This window comes from Tachyglossus aculeatus, chromosome 16 (assembly GCF_015852505.1).
Source record: "Tachyglossus aculeatus isolate mTacAcu1 chromosome 16, mTacAcu1.pri, whole genome shotgun sequence".
Classification (NCBI taxonomy): domain Eukaryota; kingdom Metazoa; phylum Chordata; class Mammalia; order Monotremata; family Tachyglossidae; genus Tachyglossus; species Tachyglossus aculeatus.
In genome coordinates this window covers 37,790,735-37,813,376 of record NC_052081.1, presented here as the reverse complement: position 1 = coordinate 37,813,376, position 22,642 = coordinate 37,790,735, and the positions used below count along the sequence as shown (strand labels likewise).

Sequence of the window (22,642 nt, the reverse complement as noted above, 5' to 3'; positions counted from 1 at the left end):
TCATTTGCTAGGGTCTTCACTTGTCTGAAGTTCTAACGGGCCCAATCCTAAAAGGTGGTAATCTCTTGGTATTTGGAGTCCCCCAAACGAGGGGTGCCATCCCCAGTATGAAGAATCAGGCAGAAGTTGTACCTGATACAGGGCATAGAGCTCTGGTCCTCTCCCGACCTTGCCCTAAGAAGGGAATTAGCACTATGGAAGAAGCCTGGTTCTCATTTCAGAGAATCTCTCTATCAAGCCCTACTTTTCCTTGTGTGACCCTCTAGCACTGGGCATGTCTGCATCTCCCCAAACCGGCCCCAAATGGTCCTCTATGTAACCCTCTAGATTGAGAGCTCATTGTGGGCAGGGAATATGTCTGTTTGCCGTTGTACCGCACTCTCCCAAGCGCTTAGGACTGTGCTTCGCGCCCAATAAGCGCTCAATAAATGCCATCGAATGAATGAAAGAACCCTTTCTTGGGCAGCATACGCGCCCCACTCCCTAGCCCCGGCCTCTTGTGTGTTTCTGCACCACCTCAATGGAATGCCACCTCAATGGAATTCCACCTCAATGGAATTTATAGATTGAGAAGCAGCATGACCTAGTGGATAAAGCATGGGCCCGGGAGTCGGAAGGACCTGACCCCTCATTCTGACTCTGCCAGGCGTCTGCTGTATCACCTTGGGCAAATCACTTAATGTCTCGGTGCCTCCGTTACCTCATTTGTAAAACAAGGATTAAGACGGTGACCCCTTTGTGGGACAGGGACCGTGTCTAACCTGATTAACTTGTATCTACCCCAGCCCAGGTGGGAGTGAGCCCACCTATTCTCACCCTTCGCTAGTCATTCATTCATTCAATCGTATTTATTGAGCGCTTACTGTGTGCACAGCACGGTACTATGCGCTTGGGAAGTACAAGTTGGCAACATATAGAGACAGTCCCTACCCAACAGTGGGCTCACAGTCTAGAAAGGGGAGACAGAGAACAAAATAAAACATATTAACAAAATAAAATAAATAGAATAAACATGTACAAATAAAATAGAGTAATAAATACGTACAAACATATATACAGGTGCTGTGGGGATGGGGAGGAGGGGGAGAGGAAGGAGGGGGCTCTGTCGAGACTGTGAGCCCACTGTTGGGTAGGGACCGTCTCTATATGTTGCCAACTTGTACTTGTACTTCCCAAGCGCTTAGTACAGTGCTCTGCACACAGTAAGCGCTCAATAAATATGATTGATTGATTGATTGATTGAGGTTGCCCGGGTCCTTCAGGTGACGCGATCCTACCCTCCAGGCAGGTCCCAGCGCTTCATCCCAGACTGAGCCCCCTTCTTCCTTTCCCCCTCCTCCACCTCCCCACAGCACCTGTATATGTTTGTACGTATTTATTACTCTATTTATTTATTTTATATGTACATGTCTATTCTATTCATTTAATTTTGTTAATATGTTTTGTTTTGTTCTCTGTCTCCCCCTTCTAGACTGTGAGCCCACTTTTGGGTAGGGACGGCCTCTCTATGGTGCCAACTTGTACTTCCCAAGCGCTTAGTGCAGTGCTCTGCACACAGCAAGCGCTCAATAAATACGATTGACTGATTGATTGTACTTCCCAAGCGCTTAGTACAGTGCTCTGCACCCAGTAAGCGCTCAATAAATACAACTGAAGCTGGAGGGTAGGATCGCGTCACCTGAAGGACCCGGGCAACCTCGACCGAGGGGGGGCGGTGGCGACCCCGCCGCAGAGCATGAAGGGAGTTGTAGTTTCTGGCGGCGGTCCGCAGCCGGCCGCGCGTGGGTTTGGAACTACGTGTCCCGAGAGCCCGCGGGGCGGCGCCTGCGCGAGACGATCGGTTTCTCCCGCCCCCCCCTCGATGAGGTAGAGGGGGCGGGGGGAAGGAGGAGGCGGTGGCTGCGGCCTGGCTCGGAGCGGAGCCCCGGCGACTATGGACCCGGCCGACGCCGTCCTTCAGGAGAAAGCCCTCAAGTTTATGGTGAGGAGAAAAACGCCACCCGGCAGGCGGTGGGAGCGATGGACGACGCCGAGGCCGGGGCTCGGGGCCCGCTGAGGGAAAGGGGGGGAAAGCGGGGCGAGGGGAGGCACCGAGGGCCGGAGGAGGGGGCGGCCGAGGGGGCCAACGGGCCTGGGCACCGGGGGGGGCAGCTCCGCCATCTTGGGGATAAGAGGCCAAGTGACAGTGGGGGGGCCCAAGGAAGGAGGACGGCGGCAACCTCTTTTGTGGGAGGGAGACAGAAATCAATCAATCAATCGTATTTATTGAGCGCTTACTGTGTGCAGAGCACCGTACTAAGCGCTTGGGAAGTCCAAGTTGGCAGCAGCTAGAGACAGTCCCTACCCAACAGTGGGCTCACAGTCTAAAAGGGGAAGACGGAGAACAAAACCAAACATACTAACAAAATAAAATAAATAGAATAGATAGGTACAAGTAAAATAAATAAATATGTACAAACGTATATTCATATATACAGGTGCTGTGGGGAAGGGAAGTAGGTAAGATGAGGCGGATGGAGAGGGGGAGGAGGGGGAGAGGAAGGATGGGGCTCAGTCTGGGAAGGCCTCCTGGAGGAGGTGAGCTCTCAGTAGGGCCTTGAAGGGAGGAAGAGAGCTAGCTCGGCGGATGGGCAGAGGGAGGGCATTCCAGGCCCGGGGGAGGACGTGAGCCCGGGGGTCGATGGCGGGACAGGCGAGAACCAGGCCCGGTGAGGAGATTAGCGGTGGCAGAGGAGCGGAGGGTGCGGGCTGGGCTGGAGAAGGAGAGAAGGGAGGTGAGGTAGGAGGGGAAGAGGTGATGGACAGCCTTGAAGCCCAGGGTGAGGAGTTTCTGCCTGATGCGCAGATTGATTGGTAGCCACTGGAGAAACCACAGTGCTGAGGACCGGAGGCCAAGGAAGGTGAGGAAAGGTGTTAAGAATAACAGCAGAGGGATGTGTTCTTCTGTTACTTGTACCTGTTTATTCTGTTTATTTTATTCTGTTAATAGGTTTTATTTTGTTGTCTGTCTCCCCCTTCTAGACTGCGAGCCCGCTGTTGGGTAGGGACCGTCTCTATGTTAGTATTAGCTGAGAGAAGCAGCGTGGCTCAATGGAAAGAGCCTGGGCTTTGGAGTCAGAGGTTATGGGTTCGAATCCCGGCCCCGCCAAGTGACTTGCCTAAAGTCACTTCACTTCTCTGGGCCTCAGTTACCTCATCTGTAAAATGGGGATTAAGACTGTGAGGGCCCCCCCCCCCCCCCCCGCGGTGCGACAACCTAATCACCTTGTAACCTCCTCAGCGCTTAGTTACTCATCTGTAAAATGGGGATTAAGACTGTGAGCCCCCCCGCCCCCCCGCAGTGGGACAACTTAATCACCTTGTAACCTCCTCAGCGCTTAGAACAGTGCTTTGCACATAGTAAGCACTTAATAAAATATCATCATCATAATGGCATTTATTAAGCACCTACTATGTGCAAAGCACTGTTCTAAGCGCAGGGGAAGTTACAAGGTGATCCGGTTGTCCCACGGGGGGCCCACAGCCTTAATCCCCATTTTACAGATGAGGTAACTGAGGCGCAGAGAAGTGAAGTGACTTGCCTAAAGTCACACAGCTGACAATTGGCAGAGCTGGGATTTGAACCCATGACCTCTGACTCCAAAGCCCATGCTCTTTCCACTGAGCCATGGTGTTTCTCATATGTTGCCAACTTGGACTTCCTAAGCGCTTAGTCCAGTGCTCTGCACACGGTAAGCGCTCAATAAATACGATTGAATGAATGAATGAATGTTCTAAGCGCTGGGGGCGAGACTCAGTGGTCAGGTTGTCATTCATTCAGTAGTATTTATTGAGCGCTTACTGTGTGCATAGCACTGTACTAAGCGCTTGGGGAGTACAAGTTGACAACATATAGAGACGGGCCCTACCCAACAGCGGGTGCACAGTCTAGAAGGGGGGCAGGTTGTCCCACCTGGGGCTCACAGTCTTAATCCCTGTTTTACAGATGAGGGAACTGAGGCCCAGAGAAGTTAAGTGGCTTGCCCAAGGTCACGCAGCAGACGTGGCGGAGGCGGGATTAGCACCCACGACCTCGGACTCCCAAGCCCTGGCTGTTGCCACTGAGACACACTGCTGCTAGGTGGGGAGTGCCAGATTATGGGGGGGGGACGTGGGGATGGAGGGTTTACTCTGCTGAGCACTGTATTAAGCACTTGGGAGAGTCCCGATGGTGGAAAGGGCAGCTGGAGGGGATGTTCTTTCATTTGATCGTATTTAATGAGCGCTTGCGGTGTGCAGAACAATGTCCTAAGCGCTTGGGAAAGTACAGTACAGCAATAAAGAGAGACAGTACTTGCCCGAAACGAGCTCACAGTCTACACGGTGGAGTGGGGGGGGAGACAGATATCAATACAAGTAAACAGGCAACAAGACGTCAATGCAAGTAAACAGGCCTCAATATAATAATGATGGTATTTGTTAAGCGCTATGTGCCAAGCACTGTTCTAAGTGCTGGGGTAGATACAAGGTAATCAGGTTGTCCATGTGGGGCTCACAGTCTTAATCCCCATTTTACAGATGAGGTAACTGAGGCCCAGAGAAGTTGTGACTTGCCCAAAGTCACACAGCTGACAAGTTGTGGAGTCGGAGTTAGAATGCACGACCTCTGACTCCCAAACCCGTGCTTTTTCCTCTAAACCATGCTGTACGCTTGTGGGGCACGTTTGGCAGAGGAGAGGTGGCAAGAGGGTCAGGAGGAATCTTGAGGTGGATTGGCTTACGGTGGGATTCAAGGACAGCGAAGGTAGAGTTTCCATTTGGGAGAGAGGTGAGGAAGGGACAAGGTTATGGGTCAGGGATGCAAGGCCCTTGGATGGTTGTTAACTAATAATAATAATGGTATTTGTTAAGCACTTACTATGTGCCAAGCACTGTTCCAAGCACAGGGGTAGATAAGATAATCAGGTTGTCCCACGTGGGGCTCACAATCTTAATCCCCATTTCACAGAGGAGGTAACTGAGGCACAGAGAAGTTAAGTGGCTTGCCCAAGGTCACACAGCTGACAAGTGGTGGAACCGGGATTAGAACCCACGTCCTCTGATTCCCAAGCCCAGGGTCTTTCCACTAAGCCACGCTGCTTCTCTGAAGACAAGGGGTGGCAAGTACCAGGTCTTTTAGAGAGAAGTGCTGGCCAAATAGATATCAAAATAAGTGAAGGGAATTAAGCAAATGCTTCAAGAAGGTGGTAAATTATTCAAAGCAAAATTAATGTTAAGGGTTGAGAGGCCTGGAGGAGGTCAGCGTTGAGAAGGACCAGATTGTGAAAGTACAGTAAAACCTTTTCCCGATTGAATCAAGGGATCAGTTTTATCAAGTGATATTAAATGTCTCCCCCTTCTAGACTGTGAGCCCGTTGTTGGGTAGGGACCATCTCTATATGTTGCCAACTTGTACTTCCCAAACGCTTAGTACAGTGCTCTGCACACAGTAAGTGCTCAATAAATACGATTGAATGAATGAATAAATGGGAATTCTTTGTCCAGAGGTAGGGCTTTGCCCGAACCAGTGGAGCACTTTACTGTTTGGTATTTTTTATTTAGAGGTTGCACTATAGTTGAGTGTGGATGATCGATACACCAGTGGCGGGGGGGGGGGGGGGGGGGGGGGGGCGATGGGAACATGCTGAGCCGAGGACCCTGGTAAGAAAGGCTATATTGGATAAAAAAAAGTAATGGAAGGAGAGCAACATTCCTAGATAGAAGAGCCGCAATTGATGAATGAGGGACTCGAAGGAAGGAGAACTTCGAAAATTAGGATGCAGAGGTCCTGGGTGAGTTGGAAGCAACTTTTGAAAATGATGGAGTTTTTGACTCTTTTGGAGGTTCCCCAAAGGCCTAGTACAATACTCTCTGCACGATATGGCACTCAATATAGTTTACTTAAATGACTCTGAAGGGGGTGGAGGAAGGAGTTGTAGAAAGGAGCTATCAACAGGGTGTCCTGAAAGTACAATTTTGGTGGCAGAATAGAGTGATCCCTCCGTGTAGCGCAGAGTGAGTCAGTTTTGAGCCTGGGAGGGAAGTAGTAGAGGGATTAGTGATAGTGGTGGGGGAAATGACTCCTTACATTTGTTTACCTTGTAGTTTGCTTTACTCCTTTGTACTTGTGTTTGGCAAACAAGCTTGATTAGCTTGTTGATACTACTTTGTTATCCTGAATGTGAAACTTTAAATATTGACATCTCACTCTTGTTATATCTGGTTAATGATCACAGAAAGGCTATTCATTGACTATCTATGAGATTGTGGATTGGCCTTAGGCAGAGAAAGAATAACTTTGGCCCACCAGTAGAAAGAATTCTCAAGTCTAAGGCCTAGTCTTAGTCAAGTCTTAGTCTTAGTCAAACCTAGTCAAGTCTAGGTTTGTATGCTAATTCCCAACCTCATTCCCTCAGAGCATTGTTATTTCCAATTTCTTTGCCTGAAGTACAGTAGCAACAAGAAACCAAAATAAACATTGAAACCAACTTAATTGAACACTAATTTTAGGTGCTTTTAAGTAGGTTTTAGGTGCTTTTAGCAGTTCCGCTTCCAAGAATACATTATGAGCGGTAGCGTTTGCTAAAAGTTTATTTGTTGTTGATTAATGCTTTCAGTAGCACTGCAGTAAAATCTGAGTTTATCAGGAATGTAAAATCAGTTGTCTGAAATCTCTTGAAATTTTGTCCAGTTGGGAAGTGTTGAATGTTGAATGAAGGGTACAGACCTTGATTTTTAGTCTAACTACAGGGTTTAAACAAAGTTGCCAAACATGCAGCTAGCTTTTTTTTTCTAATTTGGAAATTGGTAGCAAATATATTTCAATTTCCTACGGGGAAGGTAGGGTCTTCATGTCAACCATGACATTTGTGCTAGATTATAGTCCAGTATGAATCTCAGATTATATATAAATATTATGAGATCATTTAGTTCACTCCTTTTGGACACCAAATGCAGAAATATGCCCCCTCTGATTCTCTAATGCTGTATCTCCACTGTGTCCCAAGGGACTATGTTTGGATTTTGGCCCTTTTTATTGAGTTAAATAGGTCTTGAATTAGACTCGAGTCGGCCATGTTATTAATCTGTATAGCACTTTTCACAACTGTCAAGGTGTCTGACAATATTAAATTAAATATTGAGTCAATTTCCATAGGGACAAGTCCATTATTTCTTCAGTTTCTGGGGCTTTCATTTTGAGACTGCCTGCCAGCCAGCCAGCCGTCTGCAAGGAGACCTGTAGGTGGTGACATGTAGGTCTTCCCCCGGGGACAGTCTTATTATGACAGAGATGGGGGACAAATTTTAATGTTTAGAGCAGAAACCTGGAATTTAGAAGTTTTAGGTTCTTTTCTGGCTTTGTCATCATCAGGTTTGTTGGCTTATTCTCAATTTACCTCCCATTTCCCCATTTACAATATGAGATGTTGAGTTGTAATGAGTTGCGAGCCCTGAAAGACTTTAAGTAAATGCAGTGCATGCTCATACATGTTTATGAGCTTTCACTGAATAATCAGTATCCAGTAGTTTCACAGGAATTCTTATAGCTGAACTCAATTTACAGTACTTTTTCTTTTTACTGAAGGGGCACAGTTGCCCCTCCCTAATTTGTGAATCATTTGGAATATTGATATTAAAAGCCACTGTCTCACAGGCGTACTCATCCAATTGTTTAATGTGATAATTTAAAAAAAATATTGGGAAAGCCAGCCAGAGAATTCAAATTTCCAAAGTGTACATAATCATTTGAATATTTTCAGTTGATTTTGAGTACTCAGTGCTTAACTCTGTAGACTAAGAAGTTACATAGTAGCATTCTTCCCTAGTCTATTCTAGAGGTATTTAGTTGCCAGAATTTTTTCATTACTGAATTAGGAAAAAAAGATCAGCAGATTCAGAACTTCATCACTTTTAGAAATGTAACCATTCCTCTGCATTATGAGTGATTAGACTCATAATGAATAACTAACCCCTCAGCAACAGAAAGTTGAAAGTCCTGTAATGAATCAATCTGTGTACCTTCTACTGTCACACTCAGAATTCTAACCACTTCTTCAAATTTCCTCACTTGAATCACCCAGTTTTTGTTTACTTACAATGAAAACTTGAGGCTAATCCCTGAGAAGTGTTAACCAAAAGGAAGGGACAAATGTTAATGTTAACTATACTAAGTGAAAGATTTCCCCTTATTTACCTTGTTTATTTCAACTTCTTTGAGAAGTGAGAACCGGCATGGCTTAGTGGAAAGAGCACGGGCTTTGGAGTCAGAAGTCATGCGTGCAAATCCCAACTCCACCAATTGTCAGCTGTGTGACTTTGGGCAAGTCACTTCACTTCTCTTTGCCTCAGTTACCTCATCTGTAAAATGGGGATTAAGACTGTGAGCCCCCCGTGGGACAACCTGATTACCTTGTAACCTCCCCAGTGCTTAGAACAGTGCTTTGCACATAGCACTTAATAAATGCCATAATTATTATTATTATTAGACAGACCATCAAAAAATAATTTTTATTCCCCTTCACAAAAGTTCTCTGATCTTAAAGATTCTAATTCAAAAAGTGGTCAATTTGTGGAACATTTCATTCAGAGGAGTACTGTCATTAGTTTTTTTTTTTTCAGTTTGGTTCCTGATACAAAATCTGTGCTATTAAGGGACCAGAATTCAATATTACTACAAGTGGTAATGATGTGAGCAATTGTGAGTTCCTTCACCTTATCCTCTTCTGTAATTGCACTAGCTTCGATGTTGCTAGACGGTGATTGGGGATAGCAATATTTTAGTCATTTTCATGGCATTATGATATACTTGCATTTGCCACCAGGTGACAAAAGCAATTCAAAAGCCAATCAAATGACTTTCTGAGTCAAAGGAAACCCATTCCAACCATGTCTTTAAAGGCCTCTCTCATATTCACCATTTATGTGGAATCCATGCACATGGTATTTTGAAAATGGATAACTTCACATTTAGGTTAGTAAGCCCCAAAGAAATCTTTTTTTTACTGGTTTTTGTATCTCCCTACATAATCTGGTACATGTTTCTGATCCATGGTAATATTCCCTCCAACTCAGGATCATATTGCATATGAAGACCACGAGGGGCTATGTGAAAATCCATTTGTTTTTACTGGTCTTCTTAAGTATTGCATGGCTTTCTGAAATATGCATGGCTGGCAAAATCTTGTTGATTTTGTTGAGATTCTTTTGAAAAAATAATTTTGGAAATGAAGTTAATTTTTCTCATTACTCCTAATTTTTACCAGTGTCTCTTGAAAATGAAGCTACTCTGTATAAAAATAAATTTTGTAAAATCAATTGAGGTTTAGATTAAATGTCATATAAATTATACTGTGTGAGCCTGTAACGGAGAGTAGATACTTTTTCCATAGATGTTGCTTCAAATGGTTCAGTTAAGAGTACGAATGTTCTGATGATTATCTTTTTAATTAAAATGAGAAATCTTTGTTTAAAGTGGCATTCGTTTTTTACGGCCTGTTACAGTCTCCGTAACAATCATTTCTTAAGTCTGAACGGTTTATTTTCAGGAATCCATTTATATAAAACTATGTTTAGACTTAATTAAGGAACAATTCTTACAAAGCTTGTAAATAGCCAGGAAAAAAAGGGACCGAAAATAAAACTGACATTCACACTTAACAAAATGATTGTTACAAGGTATGTAATATGCTATAAAAATACAATAAAGTCCTTTTTATAAGAGTTCATATTTTTTGATCCTCGTTTTCAAAGGTATTTAAGAAAAATATCAAAGCTCTACAGTGTGACATCTGTTTGCGAATGGACTCGTGACAATTCTAGTTATCTGTAAGTGGCAGTGGATGTAGCTCTACCTGCCCTGTTTGTTAAACTTCTGTAGTCAGTTTAAGTTTAAATGAAGAATTTGGCCTTTCTCAAAGAAGTTGAACTAAACAAGGTAAATAAGGGGAAATCTTTCACTTAATGTAGTTAACAGTAGCATTTGTCCCTGACTTTTGGTTAACGCTTTTGGTTAATGCTTCTCAGGGATTAGTCTCAAGTTTTCATTGTAAGTAAACAAAAGCTGGGTGATTCAAGTGAGGAAATTTGAAGAAGTGGTTATAATTCTGAGTATGAAAGTAGAAGGTACACTTAGATTGATTCATTACAGGTACTTTCAACTTTCTGTTGCTGAGGGGTTAGTTATTTTGTTTCTGGATTATCCAATTCTTGTTGCTACTCTGGTGTGCTTTAAATTTTTTTTCCTATTGCTGCCACCTTTTGCACATTTCACTTTTCTGCTGCTTCCATCAGAGGATGGGCATGGGGGAGAAAAAAATGAACTCTGGCACTTGCCAACAAATATTTTTGGTGGTTTTTTGAGAGAGGCAGTTGAAAAAATTGCCAAGATAAAGTTTGGGATTTGTAATTTTTACTTGCCCCTGTTATCAATCAGTGGTATTTACTGAGTGTTTAGTGGGTGCAGAGCACTATATTAAGTACTTGGGAGAGTTGGTAGACATCCTCCCTGCCCACAAGGAGCTTAAAGTCTATTGGGGGTGATACCCATTCAAATAAATGATAGCTGGGGGAAATAGGAGAGTGTAAAGATATGTACGTAAGTGCTGTGGGGCAGATATCAAGTGCTTATTCCCGTTCTCATTTCCTATGGGCTGTCGTGATTTGACCTCATTAAGGGGAAAGGAGTTGGAGAAATCAGTATTTGGAAAAATTACAAAATGTGGATTTTAAAAAATATTTTGCTTTTAAATTTACTTTTTAGATGGCTGGGCGTATGTATATAATACCCATAGTGGTCAGTGCAGGTTTTCAGTATCCTCTCCCAGATACCCTCCTGAATGCCACATTTCAACAACTTGGCTCCATTAAACATATGCAATTAGCAAAGGCAAATTTGCTATCGCATCATTGAAATATTTTCCTTTCTCAACATCAAAAGCAAATTTTGGCTGCTCTATGCCCTTTTCCCCTCCCTCCCCTCCCCGCTTATTAGAAATACTACAAACATCAGAGAGAATAGGCTGACCTTAATATTTGCTTCCCAGACTAAATCGCCGCCTTGAAGCAGTTATTTCCCACTGAATAAAAAGTTTAATTTCACGCCCTGATTAGTGCTAGTATGGGCAGGTGGATATTTATTTTATGCAGCTAAACTGATATGCTTTTGCAAATTACTTGCCAGTCAGCAGAGCTATAATTCCTTATGAGTAGTTGGTGCTAAATTATTGTTCTCATTAGTGAGGTATTTAAAAAAAGAAGGGCAAATTAGCCACAAAGCTTTGGCCAGATCAGGATTTGCCTAATAGCTTTTATAAGAGTTCTGAAGCAATTGAGACGGGAACAGCCCAGAGCCAGATTTAGTGTATGAAACAGTACAAATAGAAAGAGTGGGAAGAAGCGTTTTGGGTTCAGATGACTTAAAAAGCCAAGCTGGCCCCGGAAAAGAGGTTGGATCCTCAGGGGATCCAAGATCCTCAGGGGAAGAGAAACCCAGAGGAAGAAATGCCGATATTAAATAGTAGGTATTTGGAGTGGAATAAAGGGCCGTTTTTCTGGAAGATGTAGGGATAAACCTGTGAAATATTTGACACAAAGGGACACTTTTGACTTATTACTAATGCTAACAAGATTGCATTTTTTGATAATGTGAAAAAGTAAGTCAGGAGTGTTTATCCCAAGCTAAATCAGAGAAAGTCAGTACAGTAATTAAGGGGAGCCAGGTTGAAGAAGCAAAAAATGACTACAGGTAAATCTGCCAATTGTCTTTCTGTCCAAAGTATTGTATTTCTGCACTAATTTATCAAAAACAAATTTTGCTTTAATTATTGAACTATTGCTAGTGCTGTTGAAGTTCGTTGACAAAGTCTCCTGCCCCCAAAATGACATCATTTTGGATGGCAGACAAAAAAAATTAGTGTGTGATAGCAAAGGGGGAAATAGTGCTTAAGTCACTGGACTCCTGTTAATCGAAGCTCCTACCGGAACATCCAGTTTTTAATCATTTTATTCCCCATCCATTCAGGCATCAGCCAGTCTATCCCTGTCAACTGAAGGAGTTTCACATATTAGGAATGTATAGATAGATATGTTTAACCCCTTTGTTTACTCACCTACTGGTTTGTATTAGTATGACTTGGAGCAAATGCCAAGCAAGGTCAGTCTTCCTCAGTGAATGCAGAGCCCTTCCAGCACCCTTCAAATCATGCATGCCTCCAAAGGTATCTGATGCAAGGATTCATGCTGTGCATTTCAGGAAGACAGGAGTTTTATCCTTTATCATCGAATTAAGTGCTTACTATGTGTCAAGCCCGGGATACGGCTCTGAGGTAGATGCAAGGTAATCATATTGGACTTAGCCCCTGCCGCACCCAGGGCCCACAGTCGATGAGGAGGGGAGAGCGGGGATCTTATCCTCATCAGAGGCACAGAAAGGCTACGTGATTTGCTCAAGGTCACAGAGCAGGCCACGGGCTGAGCTGGGATTAGAACCCAAGTCTGTTGCCCCTCAATCTTGTACTGTTTCCCCCTTGCTTAGTGGATAGAGCATGGGTCTGGGAGACAGGAGGTCATGGGTTCTAATTCCTGCTCTGCCACTTGTCTGCTGTGTGACCATGGGCAAATCACTTAACTTCTGTGTTTCAATTACCTCGTCTGTAAAATGGGGATTGAGACTGTGAGCCCCACATGGGACAAAGGACCGTGTCCATCCCTATTTGCTTGTATCCACCCCAGTGCTTAGGACAGTGTCTGGCACATAGTAAGAGCTTAACAAATATTGCAATTATTAATTATTATTACTCTGCCTAGATTGAGAATGCCGAGGATACTGTGGAGCTAGTGAGTACAGCTGAGGGGAAAAAGTATTCTGTAATTCCCTTACTATTACTATGTGAATTAAGGAATTTTTAAGGATTACTTTAATATATGAATTGAACAGCTTCTCTTTCCTTCTTTCCTTCTTCCCCACGACCCTTGACCCAATTTAGCTAGTTCATTTTAACATCAAGAAATACCATTTTTGAAGCAGACCAATGATCCATCCAGCTCAATTCTCCATCTCTGACAGTGGCCACAGGATGCTTAGAGGATTACTGTGATGATTGCCCTCCTTCACGTCTTTCCTAAAGGCAAGACTTTCTACCCTACCAGATTTTTATCTCTTCATCCCTGGCTTTCTGGTGTTTTGTCCTCAGATGTATCCAAACCCTTTATGAACCTGATGGAAGCTTCCTGTGGTAATGAATTCCATATGCAAATTTTCTTTTATAAAGGTATTAATTGAAGTACTCAGTTTTGGCCCAGATTGAACAGTGTCCTTTTACTTCTCCTTTCCAGGCCCTTTTCATTTTTTCTCTCTCTGTAGATTGTGAGCCCCCTAATAGTAGGGACCATGTTTTTGACTTTTATTATGCTCTCTGATTACAGTACTTTGCACACAGTAGACACTCAGTAAATATGCTTAGATTAATTTTCACCCTGTATCTTTTCCCCTTCTTTGGGTATTCATCACAGGTACTCAGCTTTTAATAATAATAATAATAATAATAATAATAATAGCATTTATTAAGCGCTTACTATGTGCAAAGCACTGTTCTAAGCACTGGGGAGGTTACAAGGTGGTGATGCTGTCCCAAGGGGGGCTCACAGTCTTTATCCCCATTTTACAGATGAGGGAACTGAAGCACGGAGAAGTGAAGTGACTTGCCCAAAGTCACACAGCTGACAATTGGTGGAGCCAGGGTTTGAACCCATGACCTCTGACTCCAAAGCCCGGGCTCTTTCCACTGAGCCATGCTGCTTCTCAAAAGCTTTTGTTTTGGCCCTTCATTCAGACCTCTTTTACCTTTCTATTTGCACTTCCCTCTAACTCTTTAATCCTGTTTATTCTCTACTTTATCTTCTGGTGCATCTCTCTTTTCATACATCTTTTCTTTCACTAATTTTTTTTTGTTCTTTATCGTAATCTTTTGCTCTTTTTTAAAAGGAATTTTGGTTAGTGCGCACTGTGTGCCAGGCACTGTACTAAGTATTGGGGCGGATATAAGATAATCAGATTGGACACATGGGGCTCCCAGTCTGAATCCCTATTTAAAAAATGAGGTAATTGAGGCATAGAAAAGTTAAGTGACTTGCTCCAGCTCACACAGCATGTATGTGGCGGAGTCAGGATTAGAACCCAGGTTCTCTGACTCACAGTCCCTTGCGCTTTCCACTAGGCCACACTACTTCTCAGTGTCCTACTCCTTTTGTTGTCTTTTCCTAATCTTGAAGCTGCGTCCTTCCACTTTTTGCTCCCCGCCCCGACCTGGTGCCCAATACTCTATTTCTGTGACCTCTCTGATTTTCTTATTTTTCCGCTCTTCTACTCTTCTCTCCCCTTTCTCTTTTTCCTTCCCATTCATTTCCTTTCCCGTCTCCTTTGTTTTGTGACATTCCACTGGCTTCTCCTTCCTCTGACAGTTTGGTGAAGAAGTGCAGGCCTAGTCATCAACCTCTTTCTGCTCTCCTTGTCATTCGAACCCCGGAATCGTGATAGTAAAGGGACTCCCATAGAATGCATATACCAACTTCTTGTCTGCCTTCGCACTCCAGTGCATTAGCAGTCCCAGAAATCCTGATGATAAGGTCCTGCACTTACTCAGTACTTGTGTTTTAAGGAAAGAGGAACCTCTTTCCTCCCAGCTTCTCTTTCCCCCAAATACAAGTATTAATAGTTATAGTGTATTTAAACGCTTACTATGTGCCAAGCACTGTATGAAGTGTAGGGGTAGGTACAATGCAGTTAGCTCAGACACAGCCCCTGACCCACATGAGGCTCACAGTCTAAGAAGAGGGAGATCAGGCCCTTAATCCTCATTTTATAGATGAGGGAAATGAGGAATGGAGAAGTGACTTGCCCAAGGTCACACAGCAGCCAAGTGGAAGAGCCGGGTTTAGAACCCAGGTCCTCTGACTTCCAAGCTCATGTTCCTTCCACTGGGCCATGTTGTTTAGCTGCCTGCCTTGGCTTATGTCCTTTGGGAGCTGTTCTGTGTGCTTTGGCTGTCTGTGGCTGAGTTTTTTACATTGAATTTCAGCAGGCGCATGAAGCCTGCACCCCCATCATTTAAGCTACTAGGTGGCTAGACGGTGGAGATGTTGACGGTGTTCCTGACACCCGAAGTAGAATTATATGTATCTCTAAATCTACAGATAGAAACAGACTTTGGTTAAACTTAATATATGCTCTTGCTCCTTATATGGAAGGAGGCGAAGTTGAAACAGCAATAATGAAAATTTCATTTCTATATGACATTTTTCAATTACACTTCAAAAGTTATATTAAAAGCCTTGCGTGAAAAAGAACCCCTGACCCCACTCCATACTTAATTAGCATTTCGTGTTTGTGGCGTGCATCTGATTTGATTTTTAAAACAACTTGCACGGTAAAGAGGTTGATATTTATCCTGTATGGTAACTGTAGTTCCAGCTGTGACTCAAGTATTGTAAGCCTGGAGGGGTTGTATTAGGATTGGCAAATAGAAACTATGTCCTATAATTTGAAGTCCTTCAAAAATTAGATTTAGGAAAGGGAAAGCACTACAGTGTTTAAAAAACAAATGTTGAAGTTGCGGGGAGTGATTGTTTTATTTGGGTTTGATAACTTGGAGATAGTTTGTATCAATTTACTTTGATAGGAGGTATAATTTACTAGCATGTGAAAACTTTTAATAGCCAAAACTTGTTCAGTATTCTAGGATTACTGACTTTTTATCGCAAAAAATTATAATCTGGAATCAGTTTTAGATCGGACACAATTTTTTCCATCGGAGACCTCTGTTTTTGGGATCCTTTTTAAAGCTTGGATCCAGGTAGCTTGGTTTTTCTAACAGCGTGATTTGTAGTTGGACAGGTGCTTATCAGTGTGAGAACAGAGTATTATTGACCTTGCTAATTGCTTTGAACATTCTGATCAATCGGTCTCCAAATATCTAGAACATAAAAATGATGAGCCTGATTTTGCAGTGGGTTGCATTCCTTTGGTTTCTTCATTTTCTTCTTATCTGAACATTTCCTAAGCACTAAAGAAACCACAGCAGTGGAAGTGGGTGTTGATTCATCCACTGAAGAGCTATCACCAAGGCAGGGTGGGGTAGGGAAACTTTTTCTAGATCAGTACACTCTTGCCCACAATACTGCAGCTAAGTTCTGTCTTCAAGCTTTTCATTCTACAGTGTCTCTGGAGGAGGCCCCGAGTGCTGGTTACATAACTTCTTGGACTATAAGAAATGGGACCAAAATCCCTATTTCATTTCAGGTTGGATGCAGAAAAAAAAATTCTGTTTTTAATTTATAGCTGCTAGAAATAACCACCTTTTCATTGTTGGTATAAAGGAGAGACATATCAGTTATGCCAGGACTCAATACTTTTTGTATGTGAATGCTCTGTTTAAATTCCCTTTCTATTTAAAACATGAAAAAGTTGCCCCCTGAAAGAGTAGCCAGTACTCTCATCATCCACAAAGATTATTTTCGAAAGTTAATTAGAAGCACTTCATTGACTATGTAGCCTTATCAGAAAAGGGTAGATTGTTGACGTGTTTTCATTAGAAGCTCTTCCCCTGGACTTTTAAAATAGTCTTGTTTTTCTGAACTGTGAGATGCTGGGCTTTATTTATCTTGTTAGATTAAAAAAAATTCAAATCTGTAAAGCAAGACCTTCACAGTTTGCAAAATGATCCAACTTTTGATTGAAATTGACAGTCATGCTTGCCTAAATGGATATGTGATTAAAATGTGCAGTTTTATAATAGCATTGATTAAGTGTTTAGTATGTTCTAGGCACTGTACTAAGTGCTGTAGTAAATGCAAGATAATCAGGTTGGACACAGTCCCCGTCTCACATGGAGCTCAAAGTCTGAGTTGGAGGGAGGGAGGGTTCAATCCCCATTTTACAGATGGGGGAACTGAGGCACAAAGATGTTAAGTGACCTGCCTAAGAACACAGCAGATAAGTGGTAAATCTGGGATTAGAACCCAGGTTCTGTGACTCCCAGGCCTGCATTCTTTCCACTAGGCTATGTTGCTTTTCCAAATACCTCCGAATTACGAATTATTTTCATACCTGCTTGGGACTTACATTAGAACTTTGACAAAATTTATAGCATTTTCTTCCCCTCCAAAAACTAGTAAAATAGTCTTTCATAAGCAGTTTTTTTTTTCAATAACCTTCAAAACCACCATATCCTGATCATTAGGAGATGAAAGGCATAAAATGGCAGAAAAGCAATGGTTCCAATTATTAAATAAAAATAACCCTTTGTACGAATGGCAAGATAGAATCACAAGCAATGAGGTGAAGAAAGGCGGTCTACCAACATCAAAGCAATGCTTATCGCCTCATAACTTCTCTGGGTAGAGAATGAGGAGAATGGATGGGAGCAGGCTACCCAAACAGCTGTTGTATTGTGAACTTAAGTGGGGGGGACTGTAAACAAGGGAGGACTGAAGAAACGTTTTAAAGCACAATGAAGCAAAACCTAAAATGGTGTGACACATCTGTGGACAGCTGGTTGACAGCAGCAGCGGACAGACCGGCCTGGCAGGCAGCAGTTAGAAATGAAGTGACTCTTAGAACAGTGGCTTTGGGAAGATTGCACCAAGAAGCAGAATTGAAAATAGTGCCAGCACTGTAAATAGCAAATGTGACAGTGATGACGATGATGATGGTATTTGTTAAGCGCTGCAACAAGGAACCATATTTATATGTACACAGTATGGAGGGGGCTTTCAGACACATGATTCTTACCAGCCAACACGGATAAAGTTTCACTGTCAGTAGTGTCATCTTTGAACCTTGACGGGCAATTTTATAGGAGTATAAATTCTCTTAACTGTAGAGAAGCAGCATGGCTTAGTGACTAGAGCATGGGCCTTGGAGTCACAAGGACCTGGGTTCTAATCCTGGCTCTGCCACTTGTCTGCTTTGTGATCTTGGGCAAGTCATTTAACTTCTTTGTGTCTCAGTTCCCTCACCTGCAAAATGGGGATTGACCGTGAGCCCCATGTGGGACTTGGACTGTGTCCAACGTAATTACTTTGTGTCTGCCCAAGCACTTAGAACAGTGCTTGGCACATAGTAAGCACTTAACAAATACCCTTTTGTTATTTTTTTTTTTAAAAAGAAGAGCGGTCTTAATGATGGTAGGGTTTAATCTTCATTTTTGAGTAGATTGTAATTCAGATTTTGTCAATTCATCAGATTTATTTCATAATCTGGGATATTTGGGAATCTGCACCAAACAGTTAAAATTATTAGGTGGGCCTTTAAGAAGCCCTAGTTTCAGGGGCAATGGAAGCTTGATCCTAGCAGATTGATTTTTCACTTTAACATTATGAAAACCCCTGCCCTGAAAGAATCTTGGCATAGGTAGAACCTGCCTCCCCACCAATATTTTATTTTATAAATGAGATTTCTTCAAAACGTATATTTACCTTCTTTATGAAAGAATCTAGTGTCCTTGGGAGCAAAGACCAGAAATAAAGTTGCTATATTTTGTAGAAAGCCAGAATGATTGTGTTGTTATGGCAACTAAAATGGAAAAAATGAAAACAGCATAGATAAGGTGCATCCTGTTGTCATGACAACTGTAGTTGTGAGCATGATTAAGGCTCATCCTGAAAGGACATATTGTACTTTTTAGCTCATTGGAAGTAAATAGACTAAGGCAAAATAAGGAATTTGTTTGGGGCATAAAGCTATAATCCCTCAGGAGCCACAGTGGTGAGTTTCTTGCAACTGCCTGCAAGGGGTATAGAGGAACCTGTATTCTTTCCATTTCGGTTTTAACAAGTAATTACTCAATTTGTAGCCCAAAGCGGACCACAAAGGAAATCTGTTGTGTAGGTCTAATGAAAAGCTAAAACTCCTTCCCGTGACATGTAAACTTGAGGTAAAGTTAGTTTCCAGAGACATGGAAGCAAAACCTACGTAATTTTATCATTATTTTCTGGGTTTATTTTGCTATTGAAAACTTTGTTTTGAATAATGGCCCTTTTCTCTGGTTACTGCTGTATTCCCTTCTTACCTCTCTTTACAACTCCTTAGTTTTAAAGTGACATTTTGAATCAAGACACTCCAGAACATCAGTGGCCTGGTACTTAAGTGTTATCTAGGGACAGTTGGATTTAGGGTGAAATGATCATTTTGGCCTGCTAAGGAATTTTGGGAGTTACATATTTCTAAATGTTTGCATAATTGAAAGGGCTTTAATTGACATCTTAAATGCCAGTTCTGCTTCCTCTACCTCTTTTTGCCCATCCAACTTAAATATTCATCTCAGTGGAGTGGGGACATGTTGGGAATAAACCCAGTGAAAGCTGTGCTCTTTGTTCGGCATCTGGCTGCCATGAACAGGTTTTCACGGTAATAGAATTGTCCTCACTGTATTAGAGTATTGATCTGCTGCTTGGTTTGTACTGTGTGTGAGAAGTATCCTCGTAACAATGTATTAATGTGGTCTAAAAGCAGTTTATATTACAAATGAGATGGAGGAAGATGGAGTTCTGCAAGACTGGACACATACTATAAATATCCATAAAACTGACAATTTTATATAAAATCTGTAGTGGATAGATTTGCATATTTTCAGCCTCCTTAAACCTCAGATAATAGTGAACACTACCTGAGCATGGGTCGCCCACACTAATGCCATTACCCTCTCCCCTTTAATAGCAGGTTTTTATATTTAATGTGCCGATGCCGTAGATGAAAGCCCTGATAGGCATGTAAGTGGACTCAAGAAAACAGTGTTGATTGGAAGTCCTTATAGGCTTCTTAAACTACCTTTTTAGTCATCTCTAGAGGTCCACTTTCAGAAAATCTCTACTATTTTATCACTTGGAAACAGACAATGATATTTACCTGTGAGGTTTTTTTTTCCATTTTTTTAAATGTATACCCTATTCTTTCAAATGTTGGCCGTGGTTAACGTGACATAAGCAAACAACCCCTTTGAAGAACTAAAGCCTGCTGTAAGAGAAAGACTTAATTTAGCAATAGAGCAATATAGATAAGTGTAGATTTTTGGAGTAGTTTTTTTTTTCTTATCCAGGCATTTCTGTTTGCTTAATGCCAGTAGGTCATATGTGGCTTGCATCAAGTAATAAAGTCAGACAAATTAAGCTGTTAAATGGCTGGAATACCTAACAAACACTTCAGAGATTTCATTAATGAGCTAGCTAACATTTAGCAAGGGAATTCAAAAGTTAAAGCTGACTCTGAGTCCTGAAGTCCCATTGTGCCTAGGTAGTACAGCACCCATGGGATGGAATGGAATTCTTAGAATCTCAGCATCCATTCTCCCTGCACTGTCATGTGCTAGAATTTTTAAAACCCTGAATAAAAAAATGATGATTTTGAAATTTGAGTGCTATCATTGTTAGATTACTAGCAAAATGACCCACGCTGCCCATAGGTATGGCAGAACCAGGGAGATCGATAGCCAGAGGAGAAAGAGGAAGAGAACCAGAAGGGAGGAAGAGAGACACCGAAAGACTTCGTATGTCCTGTTGCTATCATTCCACCGGGCTTTCTGTCATCTACATCAAGGCCACTGATATAGAAAGGAAGACTTAAAGCAAGAATTTTGTGGGTCCCTCTGCCTTGGTGGCCATCTAAATCCTGCTCCCCATAGAAGGGGGCCTGAAGCAGCAGGGGTGTAGTTCCATTTCACTGGAAGGGGGTTTCCATTGGGGCACCATATCCTGTCACCCCTGTCTTCACTATATTTCAAGCTAGTAAAATGTCAATAAACCTACTCTCCAGTTGAATTACACAACAGAGGGGGAGTAAATGTTGATTTCAGCTGGTTACCAAGGAAAATGACACGATCCTTAGAATGATCGTTTCAAACATTGTGTGGCTCTCAATCAATTGATGGTTTTCAGATAGCCTCAACACCCAGATCATTGTATTGGCTCAGTTGTGTGCTGCAGTAAGACAGGAATACCTCGGTGTCTGTACTGTATCATTTATTTATGTAAGCATTTATTCTTCAGTAATGAGCGGTTAGGTTCTTTTTTCCTGTACTCTATCACAAATGTTACGAGTGTCCAAGAAGGATTGGGGTACTTTCTGCAGTACTTTCTTAGTACTGTTTACTAAAGAATCCTGTCATACATGAAAGAGTAGAATATATGTTCTTCATATTCCCCATCTCACCCATCTAGTTAGAGGGGAATTCAGTTTAGCCCCCATTTGAACCCATCATTATCTAATGCACATCTGCAGGGAGACGGATTACTGAAGCCTAGTATTTAAGACTACCATTTCTCCAGAGGATTTTAAAATGTAGCCTCTTTGGCTCTTTCTGCCAGGAAAGTGAGAGACTAGTGCTCTGATCCTTGCGATGCAGCCAGCCCAGCCTTAATATGTGGATTATTGACATGATATTTTACTCCATTGGATCAAAGCAGCTGGTCGGAATGGGAAGCTCTGTCTGGGGGGAAATGTACAAGCTGTATGTCAAAATGAAAGATTTTTACTCCTCCCTTGTTCTGTCCCAGCAAGTAACTAAACATTTCAAGTGAGTTACAGTGCCTACTGTTTGAGGTTTGAGGTTTTTATGAATGTTAAAGTAAAAATATCTGAAAGCAAGAGTAGGTAAAATGTTCTGATATCATTCACTTTCACTTACAACCCCTTTTAAAAGTGACAAGTGTTTGATTTCTGCCAAGTTCACCCTGACTTGTGTTTTATGCATTTGTTTTGGACTGGATTTTTGGAAAACGTCTCTTTATTGTAGAAATCTCTTAATGTAGAGAGGCTGTCGTAATGGGGGACAAAGGCTCCTGAAACTTAGATGATATTGTTCCATATTATATCACAAAATATCTCAACTTAATTTTGAACCTTTCTCCTCTGAATGTAAATACACTATCCATTTTTGGTTATAAACTGACAGAGGGATTTTGAAAAGTCTCTTTTATGCATGTTAAAATACAGGAACAAGTGTTCAGTTCATGTTGGCTATCATACATTTTTCTTTTGGACAGTTGCAGGTAGTTTTCTTTTTGCATTAGTCTTTGCTATTTTTTTTTAGAAGCCCAAAGCAAAAACAAAACCCCTAATAAAACTAGCCATTGACCGAGCAAGTCGAGATCCTATTGTATCAAGACAAATGAAAGAAAAAAATAAAGATGTTCAATAATTTGAAGGTACTATTGCATGAAGTCAGATTGAATTGTGAAGAGTCATCCTTATCTGCTGATTTATGTTTTGCCATTGGCTAAAGACCTTTAGTTTTTTGAACTGAAGTAGAACAAGAAAGAATACTTTTTTCATGGAAAGTTATAAAAAAGTGTATGTTAATTTGCTTTGGGTCATTTCAGTCTCTCTGGAAAATTCATAATTAGGAAGGCCTTTTTAAGACTGCGTTCTGGTCTCGCAGGTACACAACCACTCTGTAGCTGGTAAATCTATATTCATAAGTTAGTTTTTTTAAGGCATATTATTTACACAATTCACTGGAATGGCTCCTTTGGATGTTGGGTGGCTCTCTTAGGTAATTACATAGTTCGCAGCAGTGGAAATTCAAGGAAGTATAATTTACTGCTTATGAATAGTTATTAGAATTTTAAAACACAC

At 41.9% G+C, this 22,642-nt stretch overlaps 1 protein-coding gene across 7 annotated transcripts in view; it reads left to right on the top strand.

Annotated features, from left to right (window-relative positions):
- Positions 1-1,875: 1,875 nt before the first annotated feature.
- Positions 1,876-22,642, top strand: part of BTRC (beta-transducin repeat containing E3 ubiquitin protein ligase) — a 124,553-nt gene continuing 103,786 nt past the window's right edge. For all 7 annotated transcript variants that reach the window (XM_038757638.1, XM_038757636.1, XM_038757637.1 and 4 more), the window contains exon 1: positions 1,876-1,981. In XM_038757638.1, the coding sequence (XP_038613566.1) occupies positions 1,934-1,981 (48 nt within the window). In that variant the 5' untranslated portion in view covers positions 1,876-1,933. The remainder of the gene's footprint in view (positions 1,982-22,642) is intronic.